At 44.5% G+C, this 26,439-nt stretch overlaps 1 protein-coding gene across 2 annotated transcripts in view; it reads left to right on the top strand.

Moving 5' to 3' along the window:
* Positions 1-26,439, top strand: part of AFG2B (AAA ATPase AFG2B) — a 270,060-nt gene that overhangs the window by 114,411 nt on the left and 129,210 nt on the right. For both annotated transcript variants that reach the window (XM_078684773.1, XM_078684772.1), the window contains exon 5: positions 1,961-2,116. In XM_078684773.1, coding sequence (XP_078540899.1) covers positions 1,961-2,116 — 156 coding nt within the window. The remainder of the gene's footprint in view (positions 1-1,960; positions 2,117-26,439) is intronic.

The raw sequence follows: 26,439 nt of genomic DNA, 5'->3' as shown, positions 1-26,439 counted from the left end.
AATGTAAAACTGTTGACACTGTGCATTTCAGCACATGAAGATTAAAATCACAGAGAATTAAATTAGTAAACCAGACAAGCATATCATGTGTGTAATTTCATAGTGTACCCTGCCTAAGACCTCTCAATGCATGGGTTGTTTTAAAACCTCAGAGTAGAGCATAGCAACATGTCTGTCAAAATGGATGTCAGGACTCACCAGGTGTTCGGGAGTAACAGTTAAATTCAGGTTTGGAATGCACAATTTTTCCATTGTTAGCCATGGGGCAATAACAAGGGAACGGTCTCAGAGTATACATTTTCAGTATGAAAAGTTTCTAAAAAAAAGGGCACCACAAAGATAACAGAACAAGCAGCAAGAGGTAAAACCCTAAAATAGTTTCAATGTATCAGATAAAAGCAGCATAGGTTGTTGAACAATGTCATTAGTACCTTTGCAAATGGCATGCAAAAAGGTTGTTCAAAGGCAGGACAATCTCAGAAGGGTCTCTTGAAGCAGGTGCGAAACAATTCTGGCAGGATTAAAAAGCGTTGCCTAGTTGGAGCTTCCACTTAGTATGGCTAGGCAGAAGGGGCTCCTACTTGGGCAGTTGTTCATTAGTCAGTTGCACATCCTGACACAAGTCATTGATCAGAGAATAAATCATCCTAGAGATGCTGGTCAGAGCAGACATACAAAATGCTAATACCATGCAGGTTCTGGAAAGGATACCTCCCATTGTATCTTCAGGAAGCTTGCAGACTCCTACCAAAGAAGTCAAAACCCTAATGTTGTTGACAAGTGTTGAGGAAGACTTGACCCCTCTTTCAATCACCAGATGTAAATGTGACCACAAATTATTGCAACATTTTAACTAAGCATTAAAATGTTGTATTCTGCAAATTCAAGGAATGATGTCCAAATCTTATAGTCACAGCGTGTGAAAATGCACTTTGCTGTCCACTGTCAATGGGGCATGAATCTCAAAAGGCGAAAGTACATTTTGAATTAAGGTATGGGGGGTTCCCTTATTGTACATGTACAAGGAAAAACAACTGTTTTAAAAAATAACACGATTTTGTATAGCAGAAGATGGACAGACAATTTGCCCTTAAACAGGTTTGAACTTGGAGCCAGCAGATGTCAGCAGTGACGGCATAACTCATTGAATATTAAACAAGCAACTGTGCATAGTTTGACTGTGGTGTCACAAACATGTATTCATAGGATTAATTGTCGGAGGTCATAGAATCCTTGGGTTACTACCACAGTCTTTGAAATGGGGAAGTTGAGTTTACTTTGTTTTGTGAAATACTAACAAAAACCATCCTTTCGACGTGGTCTCTTTCTTTCTCCTTAAACACTCTTTTCTCTTTTTGCCCTTAATAACTCCCATGCCTTTTCATTTGATACCACATACACCCTTTTCAAAGAAGCAATCGTTAAATGGCAAATGTATTTATTTGTAATTGGAGCGGTTTAAATTCTGCAACAATAGTATTCCCTTCATCTGTCATTTCCACCTGTTATAGGAACATGCATTTGTGAAAACCTAAGTCGTTTGCATGTTACAATAAATTAATTACTTATTTGCCCACAAGGGCCATCCACTTACTGTCAAGTTTAGAGTTGTCACAGTAAAAATCAAAAGGGATTCGAAAAGAATGCTTGAATTAATCTAAGCAACTTTAATCTGAGCAGTATTTAATTCATTCATTATTTTTCCGTCTTGTGCTATTACATACCAGAACCAACCATGTGCAAATTAACTTTGACCACACTTCAACCGAAGAGGTCACTCTCTTTTGAAGGGAAACACTTGGCAGCTCCTGCCACAGTGGGATATTGGTCTGTGGCCAAGATTAATTCAAGAATTCACCCTTCACTATTTTTAATAATTCGCCTAGGCACATCATCAGCAGTTATCACTGTCATCTTTTATCTTGTTACATGTGAAAATCGTGTTCATTTTACATTGCAGGATTCTGTCAACAATATCTGCATGGCACATTTCTATCAATCTTTTAAAAAGATCCAACCATCCTCATTTCGGAGCTCTGTTGGGTTGACAGATTGCAAATGCGTTTTATGGGAGCAAATTGGGGGCCTCGAACATGTGAAACTACAGTTACAGCAGGTAATATAATTGTTTATATTAAATGCTCTATTGTCCTGTGTCATGTTGATCTATTGCCCTTTGTCCTGCCTTAGCTAATTTAAATGGAAAATGTAGAACTGGGTCAGCAATCGTATAGAAGACATGCATGTATGTAAATGACGTGTTCTTGGGGGAGGTGCCCAAGCAGATCTGGTAGAATGCTGCGATCTATTTAAGACATGTCCCTGTGGCAGAACATTGCTTGTGATCAACAGTTTAACTGATATAACAGTACAATATTGGATAACAATAACTCTTAGTCGAACACCCATTGCAAGTTCAGTGATTTTCTTTCCTACGTAATTTGGGCAGTGGCTTTTAATTTTGGTCTCTCGTCCGAAAGACCGGTGTGGCATTCGTTTTGCCTCTCAAGTCACCATTATTAGTCACTTGAGGTTTAGTGAAACAGGTATGCACTGCGAGCAACGGGGCAGCAGCTGCTTTTATCAATTGCATCAGAGGGTGTAGGTATGAGAGCAGAAATAAGTGCCTTAATTTAAGTTAGGTTATATATGTGTACCCAGGGTAAATAAGATTGGTTCCTCAACGCACCTTTACGGATGATGCAGTGTTCATGGGAAAGACAGAGAATTGCTTAAAAGCACTTAAAGAATGTTATTTTATGTTATAGGTAATGCCAGAGTTTCTTGGGTCCCTGGTAACCTTGCCTATACATACCAAAATGTTTTCAGTTGGTCTCTGAGGCAGATGAGTGGCGATACGGGACAAATAGAGAGAGTTAAGGAGGTTTGCATCTTGGCGATAGACACTGAAAAAACATGGTCACAAAAAGTGACAGTTATTGTTCTTGGGACAGTTAGGAGAAACCAATCGTTGAATCTTCAAACAGGAAACTGTGCACCATCTACATTTGACAGCAATAAAATCTGGAAAATAACTACAGCCGTAAAAGCAAATTTTTGGGCGAATCAGAAGCCTATGTTGGTTCTTCAAGAAGGGATAATATGGAAGGGAGAAAGTGGAAGGGACTAGGCACCTTACAAATCAAACGAATATCTACATTTTGGAATATTATGAATTGTTTTTAACTGAAACTACAGGTACTCCATGTTTTAGACAAGATGACTAAAAGAAACATTGGCAGGGAAATTAAGGTTGATATTCCATAGAATAGAACAGGGCAAAGGCCCAGTCCAGTGGGAGAGTGTAGGGATTCCAGATTGAATGACAATTGTCATTGAGTTCTTGGAAAGATTCAAATTCAAGCAATTTTGCGACATCAATTAAGATGTAATCTATGGGTTAGATCTGGAGTAGCATAATTTCGGCCCCCTGATATATCTCCGTAAAACAATTATTTTCCAGAGATTTTCGTTTTTGATTTGTGTTTTCCGATCATTAGAGAAGTAGTTTAGCTTGGATAGACATTGTTAATTCGGGCCAAATTTTCCTGGACAACATTTAAAAAAATAGAAATGGCGGATATGTTGCATTGATGATGTATACTTCTGAAAACCATGAGACTTATATACTTCATTTTGGTGTCAAAACATAGGTGTTGGGGGTCAGGTAGTCTTATAGAAACAAAAAATAACTCCTCATATAACCTTTCTGCCATTTTCCAAAATGACTGCTATATTAGAGGAAGAAGAGACGTATATAGAAATAAAACAAATAATGATGCTTATTAATCCCTTTATGTAGACCGCAAACAATGTTTATGATCTGAACATGAAAAGTGTTTATAACACCTGTGGGCCTCTGAGTAAAAAACACATTTTCATAGTTCACTTTATTTGTTTCAGCAATCGCTCGTGTTACATTTGCAGAATCTTGAACATTTGAGGAGAGAATATTGACAGGGACATCTTTTTGTAGCACAGGTTTTGCGAATACATGTACGTGTAAGTTCTGTTGGTAGAGGCTATGGAAATTTTGTAGGTTTTATCACCCCATCAATATCTTCCCAACCAAATTCGCACAGATCTTTCTCTACATATGCATAAGCCAAAACATTTAAATCCTCTTCTAATCAAGTAGAATGCTCTTTTAATGTGTCCACGCACAGAATATGACATCAGTGGAAGGTCACTTAGCGGGACTGATCAATTGAACTCAGTGTACCGAAGATTGTCAAATGTGTTACAGTCAGAAGTTGCATTTCCACACCAACACAAGGTATTTTTCTACATCTTTAAAATCACATTCATCTTCTGTCTCAGCAAATCCTTTTAGAAATTTCACAGGTTCAGCAGTTAAAGCTCCAAGCTTTGTTCCAATTTTGCTCATAGTGTCATCACCCGTAAGAATATGTGCCTTGATACGAACACTGGGCAAGTGTCTTTTCCCGCCTGTTCCATAATGTATCTCTAACTCTGACAGTCCTTGACTTATGAACATTGTTACAAATCTAAGTAGCAGAATAACATCTGTGTCATTTGACAGTACAATTTACTTAATTGGAGCCATTTCAAACAGCCCACTCAGCATGTGGCACCACACGAAGGTCAGCTTCCTCCAATTTGCTGTCACGTTCTTGAACAATATGGCCCTTACCTTTTGAATATATCTCTGGAGGCACCAACTGCTCATTGACAATCATTCCACTTGCTGTGATTGGAAATTCAGTGTTCACTGAAGCATCAGCAATATTTTGGCAAGTTAACTTCTCCGAGTTCATCTTGTTTGATGTTGATGACCAGAATTTATGAAGTTGCACAGGTACAGGTGCCGAATTTTTGATGCTAGCAAGGTCAATTGTTCTGCTTGTAGACATTTGTCTGATTTTCTCACATTCTTTAGTTCAAGATAACTGTTGAAGACAATGTGCAGTTCTTGCAAGGTGCATACTGACTTTGATAACTGAAGAACAGTCTGAACGACCTCTCCAAAATTTGATTGGATGACATCTTGACCATTCGCAATTGTGACATCTAGTCCACAACAACAGCTGTTTTCATTGAGGACACCTTTTCAAATTGAAATTCTTGAGGTGAAAGTTTTTTTTCGAGTTCTGGTACGAGTTTATGCTTCACTGGTTTGGTTGCTGCATCTTCATCAAATAATGCGTTTGTTCGAAGATCATGTGCCTGAATGTCCTTGATAAATTCACCCCTTTCTTTTGCTACATCCATCTCTCTGTGCTTGCGCAAGTTGTTTTTTGTAACCTGTTTTGTAGTGGCTGGTAGGACAAAACTCTTACTATGGCATTTAAAGTGTGAACGTTTAGCTTTAGTGATTATGTCAAGCAGCTTTTCCACTTTCAGTACAAATCTCTCCTGCTTCAGTTCTGCGTATAGTTTCAATCCGTGTTCCAGGACATCTAGTAAACCGGTCTTTATCCACATATTGTTTGGTCGCAAACCTGTGTAGTCGCACAGGGTAAGTAATTTTAAAGGGGTTTCCTTGCTGCATGAAATGAAGAAGGCTGGTAACATGTTTCTTAAAACTTTACCCTCTCTTTCCCACAAGTTTGTGGTGAGGAACAGTTTCACAATGGTCCATTTATTTTGAATTCCTCAATTCTCTCAAAACATTACGAATGGAAACAACTTCATGATAAACTAGCTGCCTTTGAGCAGCATATTCACTTTTATGTGTCTGACCAACAGTTCCCTTGTAGCTTTTCTGTGATCTCTGGGTCATCTGTTCCAGTTTCATATCTGAAGCCACAGCATTGACCCTTCCCTCTCTCTCTTTCACCACAAATGTCTTTGGATGAATTTTCTGTAGAGGTAGGGTTTTTCCACCTCTAGCTTCTTCACTCATTCCAAATACCAGGACCGATATCTCAGGTACTTTATTCAATCGAATTAGCGAAACACAGTACTCTTCCCGCTCAGCATGTACCAAGTTTTTTTTACCAGAGCTATCATGTGTAAAACGTTTCCCCAGTACTTGCAAAGTTTAGATTTTTCTTCACATTCTTTCACAAACTTTAATTTTGAACTTATTTATTTCTGATTTTGATTGTGTCGCTTTGCATTGTCTTTTGAACAAAGTGCACCCTGTGCCTTGTTCACTTCTGAGATAAGACATGCAAAACCAAATTTGTTATTCCTGATCCAGAATGCTTTCCAACGCAGTGTTTCTGTAGCCTCAGATATGATGAGCATACCTTGTAATGAAACAACGAACAAAAGGAGTTCCGCCCAATACTGACTGGACAGTGTTGCTTCCAAAGATTTCAACCTCAATAAGTGCATCATCTATGCCACATCCCCTGAGATAACTTCCTGCACACTGCAACACAACTTTTGTCATGTGGAAAATGCCCATCATTGGATCAAGATCATCAAATTCTACTGGATTGCTCGTAAAAATGTCCGCTACAATACAGAAAACACCATCGCAAAAAATTGGCAGGATTAGCTTGTCTTCAAGTTGAGCAAGAACATGTTTGAAATTTTTTAGAGCTGTGTACACTGCTGAGTAGTTTGTGACTGGAAATGATATTACTGGTAAAAACCCGACCTCCTTCAGTGGGAAGGTATTCTGGGATATCAGAGTATAAATTCCAGCCCACCAAGTAACTGGCTTTTCTTCATCCTTCAGTCTGCAACAAATAAACAATATGATAAATTCAGTTAAATCTGCTTTGTTGACTGCAGCATCAGGTAGAAGAACATATATGTCCTCCGCCATTTTGAATCTTTCTGGTAGACTAGGATGTGTTAATGGCTTGTAGGGATTTTGCATATGTTGACACAGCTTGTTTTCCAGTAGCTACTTCATTGGTGCTGTCTTGAAAAAGCACCATGTCAGTATCATGTGTGCTGTATGTTTCAGACAAAGAAGAGCTGTCTTCAACATCAAATTTATCAAGAGCAGCAATTGTAAATCCTTTGCTGGTAAAGTGACATAGAAGTAGTGTGCTCTTGGATTCACAAGATTTTGCAGCATGAGCTGCTAGCAAGTTCCTGCTCCGTACTATGTCATCATAACTTGAAGTGATTAGCTCTCTACTTTTGCAATTGTCTTAGATTGAGTGGACACTCATCATGTGCAGCGGAGTTTTGTTTTTTGCAGTGATGTTATTCATAAAACATGATTTGGAAAAGACAGTATGTTTGCACAGAATAAGCCTGTGGGTTGATCGGATTGTCTTCCACTTCTTCGATTATATCTTCAAAGTCATCATCAATGCTGTTGGCTTCTAACCCAAACTCAAGAACTTTAGGCAGGCATTCTTGTTGACTCCCATGATTTGCAGAGCTCTGGGGCATCACAACTGTTGTCATCATGTCCAAAATCTAAATCTTTTAAGACGTTTCTTAAACTGGTACTTGCTGATTTTACTGCATTCTGTGATCTTATTTTGGCAGCATGAACTTCAGGAGTCAAATCAGCTAAGAACACTATCATTGACTCTTTCTTTTTTTTAGATTGACAAAAACAAATTCTGTCATAGTGCATTCTCACCAGAAAAATCTTAATGTATTATTATGGATCAAAACAGTTTCACCAATGTTGACCATTATTTCTCCGATCTCACGGAATATGAATCCGCAGCCCACACTCAAGAGTGGCTTTAAAACTTCATTTGCTTTTCCAAAGAGTGCAAACTTAACTGAAGGCTGGCGGTTACATTGCTGCTGGGAGCTTATTGTACATTCATGTATTCAAATGTATGAACGCATGCAATTCGGTTGGGCATACGAATCTGCTGCAACTACATTCGCCTTGCCACGTTTAGATGAGCTACACAGCTGAAAACTTCATCTTGGAAGAAACTAGCTGCTGATAATAACATGTTTGCCCTTTGTGACTTTGTTCTTTCACCAATCCATTTGGCCATTGTTCTGGCTAAACCACAGATAACACTTTGAAGATCCTCTGCTTTCTGGTCAATTGCTGGAGGTGGATGAAGGATAGCCATTGATCGTCTGAGTGGATGGGCATATTGTTTAGTTGTCGTCGCTTTCTCAGAAGACTCTTATTCTTGTTGTGATTCACTGGTTTCTGCTATTTTTGACATTTTTTTCCATTGTATACGACTTGTAGCTCTTGTTACAATGATAAAATATTTGATTCTTCACCCATCAGTTTCAGTCTTTTGGGAACTTTGTCTTGCTGTATTTCTGCAGCATCTCAAACTCTCTTCTTTCCAGCCACAGTTGATGGTGACTTAGCTTTCAGATTATTATAATTTTTTTTTTAAATAAATCACCAATAATGTGACATTTACCACTACTGTGACACATAATCTTACAAAAAACTCTTCAACCCTGCACCTCTGCATTTCGCTTACGCGCATCCCCAACTAGCAGTGTGCCTGTCGCCCCCCTGCACCCCAATACTAATCTACAACTATGCTGAGGTAGAAAACAGAGGGAGGGCCCACACTCGCCCGCCATCCTACCCCGCTCCCAACTTTATCGCAACCACCCCGATATCTAATCAATACATTGCCTCATGTATGTGTGCATAATAAATCAAAGAAGTACTATGTCTAACCCACCCCTCCCCTGATCTCAGCACATTAATGTGTAAGCCCAATGTCACAATTTCACATTATTCTTTTTCTCCTATCTCGCCCCGATACTGGCCCTCCTTCTCTGAGGCAATCACACTATCCAACCAGTCCGCCACCACCTCAGGATTTTAAAAAAACCATGCCTTTCCCTTCAGTTCTACGCGAAGCCGGGCCGGAAACATCATTGCATATTTTAGTCCTTTTTCTCTCAGTTTTTTCTTAACTGAAAGGAAGCTCTGACGCTGTCTCTGGACCGACTGGGTAAAGTCCGGGAAAAAGGAGAGGGTCACGTTTTCATACTGAAATGGGGGTCCATTCCGTGCAGCTTGTAAGATCACATCCCTGTCCCGAAAATTCAGGTCTCTTGCGATAATAGGACGGGGGGGCGCTCCCGGTCTCGGCCGTCCTCCTGGGACTCTATGTGCACGCTCAACTGTGAATAGATTACTAAGTCCCTTGGGTTTAAGATAGTTAAGAACAAGAGTTTCGATAAGCAGATCTGGGGTTTGGCCCTCTGTTTTCTCGGGTAGACCAAGAACGCGGATGTTGTTACGCCTGACCCTTCCTTCATAGTCGTCAAGCTTACAATCCATGAGAGTTCTCGCTGCCTTGAGGCCCTGCACCTTCCGCTGCAGCTGACTCACATCGTCAATTAGGCCATTTGTCTTAAGTTCGAGTGATTTGACCTCATTAGTTTTCGCAAGGTTTGTCCGGAGCAATCCCATCTCGATGGTGACAGTGTCCAGCTTGGCGTCAAGGGCTTCCATCTTCTGGCCCAGTGATGCCTGCACCCCATTGAAGGCCGGCATAAGATCCGTTAGTGTTGGCTTGGTGGGAGCTGTTAGCACTTCTTCTCCCACCGATGGCATCTTCTTTACTTCCCCCGGGGACCCCTTAGGGATGGTGTAGCGATCTAGCTTATTGAGCTGTACAGTCCTAGAACCCCTGGAGAAGCACGATCCCGTCTTATCTGATTCTAGCCGTGCCGCCATTCCGTCGCATCCGATTAGATTGATTCCATCCAGTGTAGGGACTCCAATCACTGTATACCCTCCGACTTTCCAAGCTAGCAACTGAGTACACCACCCCAGAGCTGCTGTTAGGTAATTTCCACTCTTCCGGTCTGGACAATCACGACATAGCCAATAGTTCCCGGGTAAGAACAGGAATGTAAGGGGTACACTCCCCCGACTAAATAGTCAAGTAAGGTACTGCTTAGAGGGACTTCAATAGATGTTAATCACGCAGTCAGTCGGCGCTTCCGTCTATCGTTACACACCTCGTGCCCAGCTCACCTTTTACAACTCTGCGTCCTTGTAATGCAGCCCCAAGTCAGCAGTTACGCAAGTGCTGCTCCGGCCAGCCAGACCGCCTCCCATGACTCTCATTTATGTGTTAGTCGCGGCTTCCACGCACCTTTCAAGTGTGGCAGAGTTTCTGATCATCAGTGGAGTATATGTGTATTATCCAGAGTGCAGGCGCCGGTGGCACTCGGCACACAGAACAGTCATCACCAGCCAGTGTGTACGAAAATAGCATCTATCGGGTCATCAACACTCCCCCCATCTCAGTGGCCCTCAGCGCTTCAATAAACGCTTTCTCCCGCAGGATCGTAGAACAATGTCTGCTGGCCTTAGCTTTCAGATTAGATTGGCATAAGACACATTTTTCTTTGTTGAAGAAGTCACCAGATTTTTCAGTTAGCAACACTGTCAGGAGGTAAAGATCCTCTACTACCACCTGCTTCGCTCATGTTTACGAAAAAACCTGAAACAAAAACAATATTAAAATAAATAACCAATATAATATCTAAAATACATGATTATAGAGCTGACATTTTGGAAAATGGCTGAAGGGTTTCTTTGAGGAGTTATTTTCTGTCTCTAGAAGACTACTTGACCTCAGAATTTATGTTTTGACGCCAAAATGAAGTATATAGGTCTCATGGTTCCTGCAATATTACATCATCACTGTGAGAAGCTGGCTTAGTATATGGTGCACACTTTTGTAAGTGGGCATCCTGCACTATTCCAGATGACCCTTATGGTAATTTTAGAGGTCTTAGAAAGCTGGTAGTTGTGGAGAGCAGTGTGAGAAGTTGGCCTGGGTATATGATGTTCACTATTCTAGTGAGAACCTTGCAACAGTCCAAACAACCCTTATGGTGATGGTTGTAAGTCAACCTTATAGACCAGCTATCCTAGTGGTAGCGTGGACAGAACAGTCTTAGGCTAAGACTCTTGAGGGCGTGTAAAGCCAGCTGTTTTACCATATGTAACCCCTTGAATATCAAATGAAAGGACACCACACAGGATATATATAAAATATATATGTATTTATTTACTAACACACTCCTCTGAACTCTTTATGAGCTCAGAGGCCAAAGCACATAACAAGTTACTTAGTCAGAATACGTTAAGTTACACAATTTATGGTTAGGCCCTAGGGGCGATGCAAACCATATATTAAGAAAGTGGTATAAGTACCACGTCACGAGAAAAGGTAAGGCCTAGGGCCTAGGGAATCGCTGGGGCTACACTATCTGAACCTTAGTTTAGAAGTAGGAGGCCCACAGGCGGCGCGTGCAGAGTCTTTACCCACACGCAAGAGTCAATGTAAAGTCAATGGGAACTTAGAAGTTAGATAAAGAAGGATTTAGGACACTTCCGGTTTAGTTAGAAGGAAACAACTAAAAACCTAGACACTTGGATAGTCAATACCCTTGGGAGCACCGAAGTACTCGCGTTACCTCACCCACAGGAAGCGGGTGCATAGGTGTGAAGATGTGTCGGGTTTCGCCGTTGAAGTCTATGAAGCCTGTGAAGAAAGATGCTGCAGGCGACCAGGCGGATGATGTCCGGGTGGATCCAAGGGTGGATCGAGGATGAAGAGGACCTGAAAGCTGAGGGGACAGAGTCTGGGTCACTAGCCAGTGACCGGGTGGAACCAGGAAGGAACCAGACGACGTCGAGCAGCAATCAGTTGCTGTCTTGAAGCTTGTCTCTTCAGCAACCCGGACCAGGAGGCGTCGAGGACGACCAGGTGCTGGAGGCGAGCTGTCCCACGAAGGTTCTCGCAGATGGAGGGGTCGACTGCCGGATTGGAGTCAACAAGCCTTGGCAAAGGCAACCCAAGCAGGATTCATTGAAGGCTTCTGGTGCAGACCAGCAAGGTCTGAGGTGCCTCACCTTTGCAGGGAGGCAAGGGCCAGTCTGGAGCAACCAGACCAGCGAGTTGGTTCAAAAGGATTGTCGTCACAGAGGCTACTAGCCAGCGGGCCAGCAACCGGACAACGCGTTGAGCAGAACACAAGCAGAAGGGCCCCACGCAGAACTCGTGGAGTGTGGAGGGCTGATCTTCAGTGCAGGTGAAGCTCGGATTCGGGGCTTCTCAATCCCCAGTGCACAGCTTCGAGGATACCTCAGGAGCTGCACAGTTAGCAAGTTGCAGGCTTTTCAAGATGTCCGGTCCCACGTGTCTCGTCGCCTCCATGGATCCCAGCTATGCTGCAGACGTGAAGAGAGGGTCAAAGAGGTCTGGAAGTCTGGGTTTTGTCAGGGTCTGTGCTCGGGTCCCGGCGGGAGCGTCGACAAAGCAAGCCGTTGATTTGCTGGATGGTGCCTGGTTGCCCAGGGTGGTCACTCCTTGGCCACAAGGGAGATTCTTCAGTCTTCAGCTTCAGCAGAACGTCGAAGGTCCAGAGTTTTGTGTCAAGTTTCGATTCCAGGATTAATCTAAAGTCCTAGGACTCAGCTCCTACCTTTATACAACTAAAAAGGGCTGGATTACTTTCTAGGTCCCTCCTATGGGTGGTACCAGGAAGGGGGCGTGGTTACACCCCCTTTCCTTTGTCCAGTTGCGCGCCAGAGCTGGGGCTGGAGTGCCCCAGCAACCGGTTTGAACTGGGGTATGCATGGAGCACCTAATGTGCCCCAGGCAGTGTCTCAATCTATTCAGCCCTCCCTGTCCCAATTCACAAAGTCCTGTCTGGGGTGGTGCTCGCACCTCTCCAGGCAGGAAACCTATTGTCCAAACCTCCGTGACTGGAAGGACTCCCAGCAGCAGGAGGTCAGACTTGTGTCTGTGGCAGCAGCGCCCATTTTGTGACGCTGGGGCTCTGGTTAACTTTAACCGGGATAGTCAGCAACAACATATCTTCTCCCTCTAGAAGGGTGGAATGCTACCCCCGTCGCCAGAATTGGCGAGGGGGTAGTATTCCAAAGCGTATGACACCCTACACGACATGTTTAGATAAAGCCAAACCAAAGTTAGCATTCAACCGCGAGGATTACAAGGCACTTAAGAGTATATGGTATGGCGATATCATAGAACAGCTATAAGGACATGGTTCCGAAAGCTGCAGACAGGCTCAGCTCATGCTAGAGCACCATCTCACATATAACCAAGCACTCTGCCTCCAGGATTGTTAAGGCCTGCCATAGGAGTGACTTATAGGTTACTGTGTGTCTATATATAAGGTTAGATATAGGAATACTATACCTAAGCAAGGGGTGATTACACGACCTTGCCCCAGCTGAGTGATCAAACAGTTAGGGCCCCTTTTCTAGCTGATGCGACTGCCACTCGCCATCTAGATGTGGCAGTACCCGCCGAAACGTGGGTAGCTCATTACTCACAGATTTTTGGGGACACCACGCTAACAACCGAGAGCTCCAGATCTGGGGAGGCAGCCTCCATAAGTGATAATAATATCTATCCCATTGACCTCCACTTCGATCTTGTGGAGGTGACCGCTGCGTTGACTTCTTCTAAGACTAGTAAAGCCCCCGGCCCTGATGGTGTGCCACTTGACATCTTTGTGAGTAACTTGGACCTATGGTCCCCAATCGTTACGCAGGTTATGTCCGCAGTCTCTCAGATTGGCCTTATTGATTCTTGGTCCTCTTCTGTCCTTTTGCCCATATTCAAAAAGGGAGACCGCGATAACCCAGCCTGCTACAGACCCATTTCCCTCCTGGACTCTCTGGGCAAGGTCGCCGGAAGACTAATCTTGGAACGTCTTCGGGACTGGGCCTCGGAGAATAAGATCATAACCGACTTACAGTTCGGTTTCCAGGAGGGATTGGGTACTGTCGAACAGGCCTTAAATCTGACCCTGCTTATGGGCAAATACGCCTGGGCCAAAGGCGGTAATCTCTATCTGGTCTATGTGGACTTGAGTTCTGCATTTGACTGCGTAATTCATTCCAAGTTGTGGGAGATTTTGAGCAACCTGGGCGTAGATCCTGCACTCCTGAAATTTCTCCGAGAGCTATACACGGATGCAAAAGCATGTGTGAGATATGGCATCAATGGAGAGCTCTCGGAATCATTTGGTATTGCAAAAGGCGTTAGACAGGGGTGCGTCCTTGCTCCATTCTTATTTAATATTTATACAAATGGGTTGGAGCAAGCGATGCTGGCAGATAACAAAGATCTCCCCTGCATAAACACCCGGCCGATCCCTGCATTATTATATGCAGATGATTCCGTCATTCTGGCAAGGACACCGAATCAGCTCCAGGTCCAATTGGACAAGTACTGCCAATACATGCTTTCTCTTGGACTTAAAGTAAATAAGTCCAAGACTTTTGTCATGCACACTGGCAAGAAAGCCCAGAAATGCAAGCCTCTGTTTATAGATAAGACTAGGTTAGAAACTGCTAAAACATATCCATATCTAGGGATTCTTATTGATAATCATTTATCATGGAAACCTGCCACTTCCAGTAAGAAGCTGCAGTTCCAGCGCACAACATCGGCTCTGACTTCGTTTTCAAGGAAGTTGGGCAAGCCTGCCCCTGCTGTAATTTTGAAAATTTACCGAGCTAAATGTATGAGTGTGGCCACCTATGGAGCAGGGGTATGGGGCCACACGCCCGTTAATGAGCTTCAAATAATCGAAAACGATTTTTTGAAATATATATTAGCCCTTCCCCGAAGTGCTTCTACCTACGGTATCCATATGGAGCTTGGTTGGGAGTATCTTACTGACATCATTAGATACCAACCAATTCTCCTTTGGCATCGTATATGGACTCAGGAGCAATGTCTTCTTACTAGGTCTTTAATAACTGATTGTCTTACGTTGACCTACTGGAAAAAGATTCCCTGGCTATTATATGTTTCTAAATTTTTGAGTGATCTGAATTGTTCAACATTCTTCACTGACCCTGTCTCACTAATGGCTATACCAAGAAAAACTTTGAAGAATATGTGTGTTGCCCATATAAGAGACTTACGCATGTGTTCTGAACTTGGCAAACAATCAAATGTTCATTTAACGACGATACAATCCTCCTATGGCATCCAACCTTATCTGTCATTTTACCTGTCAAATTTTGATAGATATGTTTTAACTAGGTTCCGATTTGATTTATTTTATCGTCTTGTTTCACTTCCTGAGCCTTCTGATTGGTCACGCAAATTAGCCAGTTGCCCCTGTGATGGTTGTACCTGCCAGTCTACCTTGCATGTAACCTTCTTTTGCAACTTTTATGAGACCCCGCGTTAACGCTGGTTGGTCCCACTTCTCCGACAATTAGGTCTGAGAAGATGCAGACCTGCTCTTTTGGCTCTTCAGTACCTAGATACCCCGTCTGCCGCCAAATCTGTAGCTTGCTTTCTTAAAGCATGCTTGAAAATTCATTCCCAATTATTGCTTACTGCATTATAAGATTCTATTTAGTTTTGTATGAATAACCTGTATGAATAACCTGTTATCTCATCCCTTCACAGAGTGACACTGCATAGACGACTTTTTAATGATTTCCTAATGTATTGATTCATAGTGTCGTGCATTCTCCAGTTAAAAACGTTTAAATTGAAACTTTTATAAATTGTTGTAATTATCTGTTTTTTAATGCACTTTTATGATTGTAAACTCAATCGAATAAAGTTTCTTTTGAATTGAATTGAGTGATCAGCCAGTTGTGTCAGTTTGAGTGGCCAGCCAGGGGTGGCATAATACATGCTGCAGCCCCTGGTAGGCCTTGGTTACACCTATGCCCTGAGTACCTAGGTTACACTTCTACAGGGGCTGACAAGGTGAACCAATTCCCAAATGTGGATGTACCTAGAGTACATGGTGTGAATTTAGAGAGAGTGCATCTGGGCAGTGGGTCTGATTAGCAGGCCCACATCCACATCTAAGTTGAAAACCAATAAAGCAAAAGCAAAAAGTGGGGGTGTCCATAGGAAGCAGACCCTACTCTCCTACAAGCAGCCTTCATGCTTAGTCCAGAAGGAGTGCAAAGCAGCTTGTTTTACCAGAGCATCATCTTTCTGATATAGATTAAGTAAAAAAGAACCACACAATGTATTTTTAAAATATGTATAATAAGACACTCACTAACACATACAGATATCTCCTAGCTGGAGACATAAACAATGCACACAATACTCTTCAATGGAAACAGGTAAGTAGCACATTTTCATAGTGGATGCCAGGGGGAGACCAAACCATATACGAAAATAGTGGTATGCGAACCAGGACTCAAGTCAAGTCTATATCCAGAAGATGTAGAAGTGCCCGGGAATCAGGAAACCGCCCAAGGTAAGTAACCAGGAACCCCTTGAAGGCAGTGTGCAGAGTGGGAACACGACTGCCGGCTCACTACAAGTTGATGCGTAAGTCTTAGTTGCAATTTTAAAGAAGGACCCTTCCCAGTGAACTCTGAAGAAACCCAGTGGAAGAAAGAAGATTGGAGAGCCACCCCACCCGTGGATACCCTAGGAACCAGGATACCTATGCCAGGGAAGCCGGGTGCATAGAAGTGAAGTGGCGTTGAAAACCGCCGTCAAACTCAAGGGAGGACTTCACGAAGATGCAGCTGCTCGAGAAGGTGCAAGTGTCCAGTAGAACCCAAAGGTGGATTCAGGATGAGAAGTACCTGCAAGCAGTGGGTCAGAGTCTAGGCCATTTGGAAGTGACCAAGTGGCCTGAAAGACTAATGCCTACAGCAGTAGAGTTTTGCAGGAGACCTCACGGTGACCTTGAAACTGCAGCTGTGCAGACCAGGCGACGCTGTGGAAGACCAGGAGCCATGCACAAGCTGTCCCACGTCGGATGTCGAGAGTTGAGGGGTCAGTGTCTGTCTGGAGCTCCAACAAGCCTTGGCACCTGCAACCAACGTGGAAATTGAAGAAGGTACAGTGTCGGGACCAGCAAGGTCCAGGGGACTCCCCACAAGCAGGGGAGTCAGGGCAGGCCTCGAGCAATCAGGGGAGCCTGCAGAAATCGAACAAGACTCTCAGGAGGAACCACAGGCCGGAGGCATGGGAGTCGCAAGAGGACATCGACCAGCGCATCAAAGATGCAGGCCCATGATGCAAGTGATGGAGTGAAGACGAAGATCTTGGACACAGGAGATGCTTAAGGTTGGGGCTACTTGGAGCCCGAAGATCTTGGAGGAAGGAGGCCAGCAAGCCTTTGCAAATGTAAGTCGACGCAGTGCACAGGGGTTTGGTTCCTGCGGCTCCGATGAGGGATATTGTCCTCAAAGTTGGTGAGAGGACAGGGCAGACCTCGATGGATGTGAAGAACCACGACCTGCGTTGCTGAACCTTTCGGAGTCCAAGAGAGCACAGGATCAGCAGTCCGGTCAGCTAAGTCGCATTGACTGCAGATGCAGGAAAATGATTCCTTCACTTCAAGGGAGTTTCTTTTATGTGTTCTTGGATGTCCACAGGCCTTGGAAGGTTCCTGTTTGGAGCAGATGCACAGACGTTGCAGCAGACAAGCAGGGAGAAGAGATCAGTTACCAGTTGCAGCCTTGATGCCCAGAGCGAAGGCCAGAGTGCCCAGACGGTCAAAGAAGTGGTGACCTGAAATGAATCTTGTCCCACGACAAGTCTAAGGACCCACCCTCCGGTAAGCCCTTAATTACCCTAAGGAAAGGGTTGGGACGATTCAGGGTTCCCTCCCAGAAGAGGGGTAGGACAGTGGGGAGGATACTCCTTTGTCCGGTTTCAGGCCAGAGCGGAAGCCAACGGCTCCCTGAGCTGGTTTGAACTGGACTGTGCAATGGAGGGCACCAAATGTGCCTTTCAAGCTGACTGAGTGGCGCCGGCAAGCATTCCCACCCGGCTTCAATACACTAAACCCTGTCTGGGAGGTGGTCACACCTCCCTTTGACAGGATACCTATTGTTCTGCCTTCCCCTGCTTGAGCTTCGCACAGGAGCAGGCAGACAGAATGATTTCAAGTACAGTGACTTGAGATATAGGGAAATCTAAATCTTTCGTAAGTGGTGCTACCACCAGCTTACACAGGCTGCAGTTGCAGGCCTGTAGTTACTGTTTGAGTAGTCCCTCAAGGGTGGCATAATGCATGCTTCAGCCCATGGGGGACCTCTGGGGTACCTATGCCATGGGTACCTCAGTACCATGTACACGAGTGTCCAATCTGGGATGTACCTAAGTACTTACCATACCAATTTAGGAGGGAAAGCACAGAGACTGGGGTCCTGGTTAGCAGGATCCCATTCAGACTAGTCAGAAACAGCATAGCACTAGGCAAAAAGTGGGGGTAACCATAAAGGCAGATCCTACAATCACTGCAACATATCTGCCATTTTGAAAATGTCATCCAGAATAATTTGGCCCGAACTAGCAATGTCTACCCAAGCTAAATTACTTCTCTAATGATACAATAACACAACATGAAAATGTTATTGAGGTATTTCAAGAGGGCAGGATTAGCAGGAGAATCCCTCCCAAACACAAAGATCAATTGAATGTCATCTACGTACATATACAGTTTTGACCTAATTTTTGTGTGTGTATATATTACCTACTGGCGATAGCCAGTAGGTATATATAGGTAGGATTGTTTCCCATAGGGAAATCGCAACATTCTATTGGAAATAACTTTGGCGCCGGTTGAGGAATCTTCCTGAAATTTTCCTTAACTTTGTCTCGCGGCGCTCCGCTCCTTCCCTGAAAGTTTGGGGGGGATTCGCCAAGCGGGGGCCGAGATAAAAGGGGGGTCCCAAAACGTGTTTTCCCCATGTTAATTTCCATAGGGCGGTTGGACTCACTTTTAGCCCGAACGGCTGAATGGTTTTCCACCAAACTTGGCAAAATTGTAGGGACTGGTAGCCCGATGTGCCTTTGCTATGTCTCAAGATATGTGCTCCAGTGGTTTTTACGAAAATTAACTTTGAAAAAATATATATTGGGCTACATTGGGCTATCTATATGTTAGAGCCCAAATGTAGCCCAAATGTAGCCCAATGTAGGCCAATGTAGCCCAAAGATGGCCACCAGAGACAAAAAAAAACAAATGTAGCTCAAATAGCAGCCAGATGTAGCCCAACTATAGCCCAATGACAGAATGTCCCAGAGTGTTCTAAAGAACAACTAGAGCGCTAACAGTCTTACTTATGACAAAAGTATGGCACACCTGAAGTCATCTTGATTGGAATAAAGTGGTAACACTTAATACATTTAATTTGCAAAGGAACAAAATGAGGGGGTTCATTTTGCCATAGAAATTATGATTAGTACTGAAGAAAGAAAAATTAGGGCACATTTTGAGTGACTTCTCAAATCCTCTTATATTTCATTAAAAAAATTCTGATATGCAGTCTCCCAAGATGGCCACCAGAGACAAAAGAGCCCAAATATCAGCCAGATGTAGCCCAACTATAGCCCAATGACAGAATGTCCCAGAGTGTTCTAAAGAACAACTAGAACGCTAACAGTCTTACTTATGACAAAATATGGCACACCTGAAGTCATCTTGATTGGAATAAAGTGGTAACACTTAATACATTTAATTTGAAAAGGAACAAAATGAGGGGTTTCAGTTTGCCATAGAAATGTTATATATATATATATATATGTATATTACCTACTGGCGGTCGCCAGTAGGTATATATAGTTAGGATTTTTTCTCTATGGGATTTTTGAAAATTCTATGTCTAATAACTTTGGCGTTTGTGGACGGAATTGGCTGAAATTTTCAGGAAAATGGCACATTTTGTTTCTGAGCAGCCCCTGAAAATTGGGGGGGGTTTCGTCCAGGGGGGGTCGAGAAAAAAGGGGGGTCCCAAAACGTGTTTTTAACATTGAGTTTTCCATAGGGCGGTTGGCCTCACTTTCAGCCCGAACGGCTGAATGGATTTGCACGAAACTTGGCAAAATTGTAGGGACTGGTAGCCCGATGTGCCTTTTGTAGGTCTCAATATATGTGCTCCAGTGGATTTTGAGAAATTAACGTTTAAAAAAAGATATATATCTGTAACAGCGGACCGGGCAGCGTCCCAGGACGCGTACTTTTCGCGCAACGGAGCTTTGTGAAGCGAAGCTGATTGGTTCTCCGGCGTCTGTCAACATTCCAAACAGTCCGTAGCGGCCGCCATCTTGTCTCTCGGTAGGATCGAGAGACAAGAGGAGGCGAAAGCGAAGGGGCAAATGACCATAAGGGGGAATAGTAGATCCTCGCTGACCCCCTAGGTTTGATGTGGAGGTTTTAAAAGGGCCCCGCGGGGCAAAAAAAAATAATAATAATAATAATCGAACGGCTGAATGGATTTGCACGAAACTTGGTAAAATATTAGGGACTGGTAGCCCGATGTGCCTTTGCTAGGTCTCAATATATGTGCTCCAGTGGATTTTGAGAAATTAACGTTCAAAAAAAGATATATATCTGTAACAGCGCTCCGCTTCGCGTACTTTTCGCGCAACGGAGCTTTGTGAAGCGAAGCTGATTGGTTCTCCGGCGTCTGTCAACATTCCAAACAGTCCGTAGCGGCCGCCATCTTGTCTCTCGGTAGGATCGAGAGACAAGAGGAGGCGAAAGCGAAGGGGCAAATGACCATAAGGGGGAATAGTAGATCCTCGCTGACCCCCTAGGTTTGATGTGGAGGTTTTAAAAGGGCCCCGCGGGGCAAAAAAAAAAATAATAATAATAATCGAACGGCTGAATGGATTTGCACGAAACTTGGTAAAATATTAGGGACTGGTAGCCCGATGTGCCTTTGCTAGGTCTCAATATATGTGCTCCAGTGGATTTTGAGAAATTAACGTTCAAAAAAAGATATATATCTGTAACAGCGCTCCGCTTCGCGTACTTTTCGCGTTACGGAGCTTTGCGAAGCTGATTGGTTCTCCGGCGTCTGTCAACATTCCAAACAGTCCGTAGCGGCCGCCATCTTGTCTCTCGGTAGGATTGAGAGACAAGAGGAGGCCAAAGCGAAGGGGGAAATGACCATAAGGGGGCATAGTAGATCCTTCCTGACCTCTTAGGTTTGATGTACCATTTTGCCAAGTTTGGTGTAATTCCGTTCAGCCATTCAGGCTGTAGACGTATGTAAATGTCCTATGGAAAATTGCATGGGGAAAACACATTTGAAAGTGTTGAAATTTAGAACCAATTAAAATGTTACTTTGGTTTTGTATTTGTGTGTGATGAAAGTTAATTGGTTATGTATATATGTCAAATGAGAGGAAACCACAGCCATTTTGTGATACTACTGTCTGAGGTACATTTGTGAGGAATTTTTGGTGGTGAATTTCTGGTGTTTGATTTACACAGTACTAACACTTTTCCTACTTTTAAAAAGGTGAGTTGTTAATTTGTAAGGGGAACTATGTTGTACACTTGAAGATAATTTGAAAAATGTTTTCTGTTATTTATTTGCAGTCCTTCTGTTATACTAAATACTTGATAAAGTTAGTTTTATATTATGTATTACTAAAAACGATAAATGAAAGTGATTATTTTTTTCTGCAATTTACAGCAAGCAATTTCAAAATAAAATGGCTCACAATGAAGAGACCGTGGCAATTTCTTTTGAATTGTCCACTACATTGATTGAAATTGAGAGCACCAATAATGAAATATTGTCACAAGGAGGACATGACTTGTATGATTCCATTAGATTGATTGAAATGGACAGCACCAAGAATGAAATATTGTCACAAGGAGATGACTTGAATGATTCCACTACGTTGATTGAAATTGAGAGCAGCAATAATGAAATATTGTCACAAGGAGGAGATGACTTGTATGATTCCATTAGATTGATTGAAATGGACAGCACCAATAATGAAATATTGTCACAAGGAGGAGATGACTTGAATGATTCCACTACATTGATTGAAATTGAGAGCACCAATAATGAAATATTGTCACGAGGAGATGACTTGAATGATTCCACTACATTGATTGAAATTGACAGCACCAATAATGAAATATTGTCAGAAGGAGGAGATGACTTGAATGATTTTTTTGATCAATCTCTTGATGGCGAATTTATCGAGTGTTTGGAGACCATAGAGTTACAAGAATCATTATTGCAGACTTTTCATAAGGACATTGCTGATGAGGACATGTTACTAGTTCTTTCAAATTTAGAAAATTCTGAAGAATAAATTTATATTTAGAAATCAAAAATTGTTTGAGACATTATTCATTTTTATTTTTAATTTATGAGGTTGTAGCGAAGTGATTGTAGTATAAAATGAGACTTATAGTATAGAGTGCAACATTTTTATGTTACATGGTAAGTTTACTCATATTTACTTCCCTTCTGCCACTATATTATCTCCAATGTGTATTTGACATCTCTTCTTCATCTCCGGCCTCCTTTCTCTCACTGTGTGTCTCCGATGCATCTTATCGCTGCTATTTTGTGTAATTACAGAAGAGAGTAAAATAAAATAGTTCGGAACGTGAAAAGGGGGCAAAGTAGAGTACTCCTCACCCCCTAGGCCTTTTTAGGCGGTCCCAAAAGGATCAGTTTCTGCTTTCCTGAGAGATTATGGTATGAGTTCCATATACCACAATAACTTGCATTACAACATGCAAGATATCTATCTCCTATTACCAACTTTTGGAGATATTCGCGCTAAGCGCGAATATCTCCAAAAAGTAACACCTGCCCTGAGCAGTTCTTAGCCATGTTATCCAATGGGAGGTGGATAACATGGCTAAGAGCATTAGCTCGGTAATGTATGAATATCGCTGAGTTTTTAGCGATATTCATGCATTGCGGCCGTTTATTATCGCATTTGTGATAAACCTTGATAATAGCAAGGTTTATCTTTGATAATTTCTGACGATGCTTAGCGGTAAAAAATTCGTTGGTAAGCATCGTTAGCGATAAATATCGCTTAACTTTGGTAATATGCCCCAACGTCTGTTAACGTTCGATTCGAAGGAAATGAGGAAGTGTTGAAAAACATTGTCTGCGCCATCTTGCCTTTTTTGAAATGCCACACTTTTGTCGTGCACGGCAGCCATTTTAGATGCCTTGACCAGACCCACTCTCTGCACGCTGTTGATTCGTAGCATGGCTCCTCACCCTCGCAAGCATCTTCCCCAGGCACTGGTCACCCCCGCTCTCTGTCTTATGCATGGGCAATAAACCTCCCCCCATCTGCGCTGCTCTTCCCTGAGAATCACACTGTGCCCGCCCGACACCTCCCTTTCGCCCTATTCACTACCGCACCCTCTGACACTCCTCTTCCTCTGTGTCCGATTGCCCAGGCTATCAGCTAGCCCTGCAGATGTAGTTTATGGCCCCAGCTGTAAAGAATCACCCCTCTTCAAAGGAGTTATAGTAGATCAAGGCCCACACCCGATGAGATCCGTCACACCACACGTGTTCCTACTATCTGAAAACTATCCTGTATTGTGATTGGGGAGGGGACCGAGCCTGAAGCGGAAGATTCCAGGAATGACTCTTTGTACATCAAAGTTTTTACAATTATGTGTCACATTAAAAATATATAGCACTCCAACAAAGTAGTAGGAATATAAAACTTTAATAACATATAAATATATACAACAAAACAAAAACAGTAAAAACATTTAAACAACGAAGAGACCGTGGCAATTTCTTTTGAATTATCCAATAGATTTATTGAAATTGACAGCACCAATAATGAAATATTCTTGTCAGTAGCGGTCTGTTGTGCGAATAGTTCCAAGGCAGCAGAACGCGCTGAAATCTAGATGGCACGAAAGTGATGTCTAGCAAGTTGCCGCCCAGCAAATAACGGCGTGGGGCGCCGCGGGGGTGAGTGAGTCCAGTAGGCACCACAGCTATTCTTACCGGCATTGCAGAATTACTGCTGGGGACAATGCCTGTGCTGTAGCAGGGTCACAGCAGAAACAAAAAGGATTCTGTTGAAGATGTTGTTGGTTTTCAATTTGAAAACAGTTCTGGTGTCAACTGCTATGCTAATGTAGTGGTTAATGTTTTGTTTTCTCTAGAAAATGTAAAAGAGGGGGAGGCAGTCCAAAGTTCCGTTAAAAGGGCAAAGGAAAGGATCGGTGGTTTGAACTATCAGTCAAAAAGGGGAGGGGGTGCAACAATTTTTCCTACCGGGTCACACTGTGCTTTCACCGGAAGTGAGGTCTGCAGGATTCTAGTAATTCAAAGTGAGGCTGGCGCCGACGTCCCGCGGATACAGTTTCGTCACTCCACGGGTGATCATGGCAGTCATTCCCCATCGGGGGTCGGAGACTCCCGCGGCTCCTCTAGAATCTTCAAGGTCGTGGAGGACTACGGTGGTGGAGTCAACCAGTGACCGGGCCATTTCTTTATGCTGGGCCCGCTCTTGCCAGGTCGACCGCCATTTTGAGAGTTCGGTAGCTACTGGCGATCGCGGGGTCAAATGAGCGGACGGGCTCCACCCTGCCGGGCGAGACGTTGCAGCATGGCCACAGTGGAAGAACTCTTTTCCGGGCGCCTGGAGCGCTGAGGGTGCAGCTGGGAAGCCTCCACTGGGGAGGCGGGAGAGGCCTGTTCGCACCGTCTCTCCCTCCCAGTGCACCCCACGGCGTCTCGCTTGAGATTTGTTATGGCCGGACCAGGCGATGAGGACGAGGGGGGGGGGGTCGGAGGCATGTGCAAGACATCCCCCCCCAGGGTTGTTGCAGCAATTATACAAGAAAGAAGAAGTGTCCCGTCCGTCTTCGGGCCGGGCTTCCGGTAGATGTCGGCCGGACGCCCCTGGCTCTGGCCCCATGAACGGGTTTCTTGGTTTATCGGCTGCAGCCGGATCCCGTCGGCCTCGGCCCCCCGACCGTTGGTGGCCGGACCGGAAGAGCATGTGGCGGGACTACCTGCAACTCTCAAGGGCCACCGCGGCCGGACTGGGAGAGAGAGGGGAGGGTCGAGGAGACATTCCCCCCCCCTGCAACTGTTCAGCGTTGTAAAGGCAATCCCCTGGCCGGGTCCCGCTGGTCTCGGCCTCTCCTCCGGCTACACCCTACGTTAGGATCTCCTGGCCGAGGCGTTGCAGCAGGACCTGCCTTATATGGGCTGCTCCCGGCTGGGCGTAGCCGGAACCCTGCCCCACCTTGGAAGTTTCCAGAGTGGGGGCGGATGTTCTACTGACTTGCATTTTCCCTAGTCTATCGATTTTTTTGGCGTGGCAGGCGGTGGGACAGCGAGGGGTGATTTGGTTTCTCTTACTGTTTTTCTGGTCTCTCACCACTGGCATATTTTAACGTTTTCTTGTTTCTAGGACATTAATAGGTTTTATCATTACGTTATGTTATCGTTTCTTTGTTCGTTGTTTAATAAAAGTTCATGTTCATCAGTGGCCTACTGATTTTCGATTTCCTATTCTTTTCTTTCCAGGTTGTTTCATGCTAAAGTTTCTGTTAACAGGATACAGTGATCACTTCGTTATTATTGCATATGTCCTTTTCACTAGGGGTGCTCTCTGGTCGGGCCAGATGACGTATGTCTAGTAAATGGTCCAGGTGAAACAGGTGCATCAATCAGTCAATCAATCAATCAATCAGGTCATTTGTAGAGCGCACTACTCACCCGTAGGGTCTCAAGGCGCTGGGAGGGGGGGGGGGGGTGCCGCTACTGCTCGAACAGCCAGGTCTTGAGCTTCTTCCTGAAGGAGAGGTGGTCTTGGGTCAGGCGCAGATTGGTGGGAAGTGAGTTCCAGGTCTTGGCGGCCAGGTAGGAGAAGGATCTTCCTCCTGTTGTCGCTCTTCGGATGCGGGGGACGGCGGCGAGGGCGTGGTTGGTTGATCTGAGGAGGCGCTTGGGAGTGTAGAAGTTGATCCGGTTGTTGAGGTAGCTCGGGCCTTGGTCGTGTAGGGCTTTGTGTGCGTGGGTGAGGAGACGGAAGGTGATTCTCTTGTTGACCGGGAGCCAGTGCAGATCTCTCAGGTGTCCGGAGATGTGGCTGCGTCGGGGGATGTCGAGGATGAGTCTCGCCGAGGCGTTCTGGATCCGCTGGAGTCTCTTCTGGAGTTTGGCAGTGGTTCCGGCGTAGAGGGCGTTGCCGTAGTCCAGTCGGCTGGTGACGAGGGCTTGGGTGACCGTCTTCCTCGTCTCGGTGGGGATCCACCGGAAGATCTTACGTAGCATGCGCAGGATGTTGAAGCATGATGAGGAGACGGCGTTGACTTGCCTGGTCATGGAGAGGGAGGAGTCCAGGATGAAGCCCAGGTTGCGTGCGTGGTCCGTTGGTTTGGGTGCGGTGCCCAGGGCGGGAGGCCACCAGGAGTCGTCCCAGGCGGAGGGTGAGGAGCCCAGGATGAGGACCTCCGTCTTGTCTGAGTTCAGTTTCAGGCGGCTGGTCGTCATCCATTCGGCTACGTCTCTCATCCCTTCGTGCAGGTTGGCTCTGGCGGTGGCGGGGTCGTTGGTCAGGGAGAGGATCAGCTGGGTGTCGTCAGCGTAGGAGATTATGTTGAGGTTGTGTTGGCGTGCGATGGCCGCGAGGGGGCTCATGTAGACGTTGAAGAGGGTGGGACTCAACGAGGATCCTTGAGGGACGCCGCAGATGACTTTGGTGGCCTCTGACTTGTACGGTGGTAGGCGGACTCTTTGTGTTCTTCCGTCGAGGAAGGAGGTGATCCATTCCAGTGCCTTCTCCTGGA

Source organism: Lissotriton helveticus, chromosome 3_2, assembly GCF_964261635.1.
Source record: "Lissotriton helveticus chromosome 3_2, aLisHel1.1, whole genome shotgun sequence".
NCBI lineage: Eukaryota > Metazoa > Chordata > Amphibia > Caudata > Salamandridae > Lissotriton > Lissotriton helveticus.
This window is presented reverse-complemented; position numbering and strand designations above follow the sequence as displayed.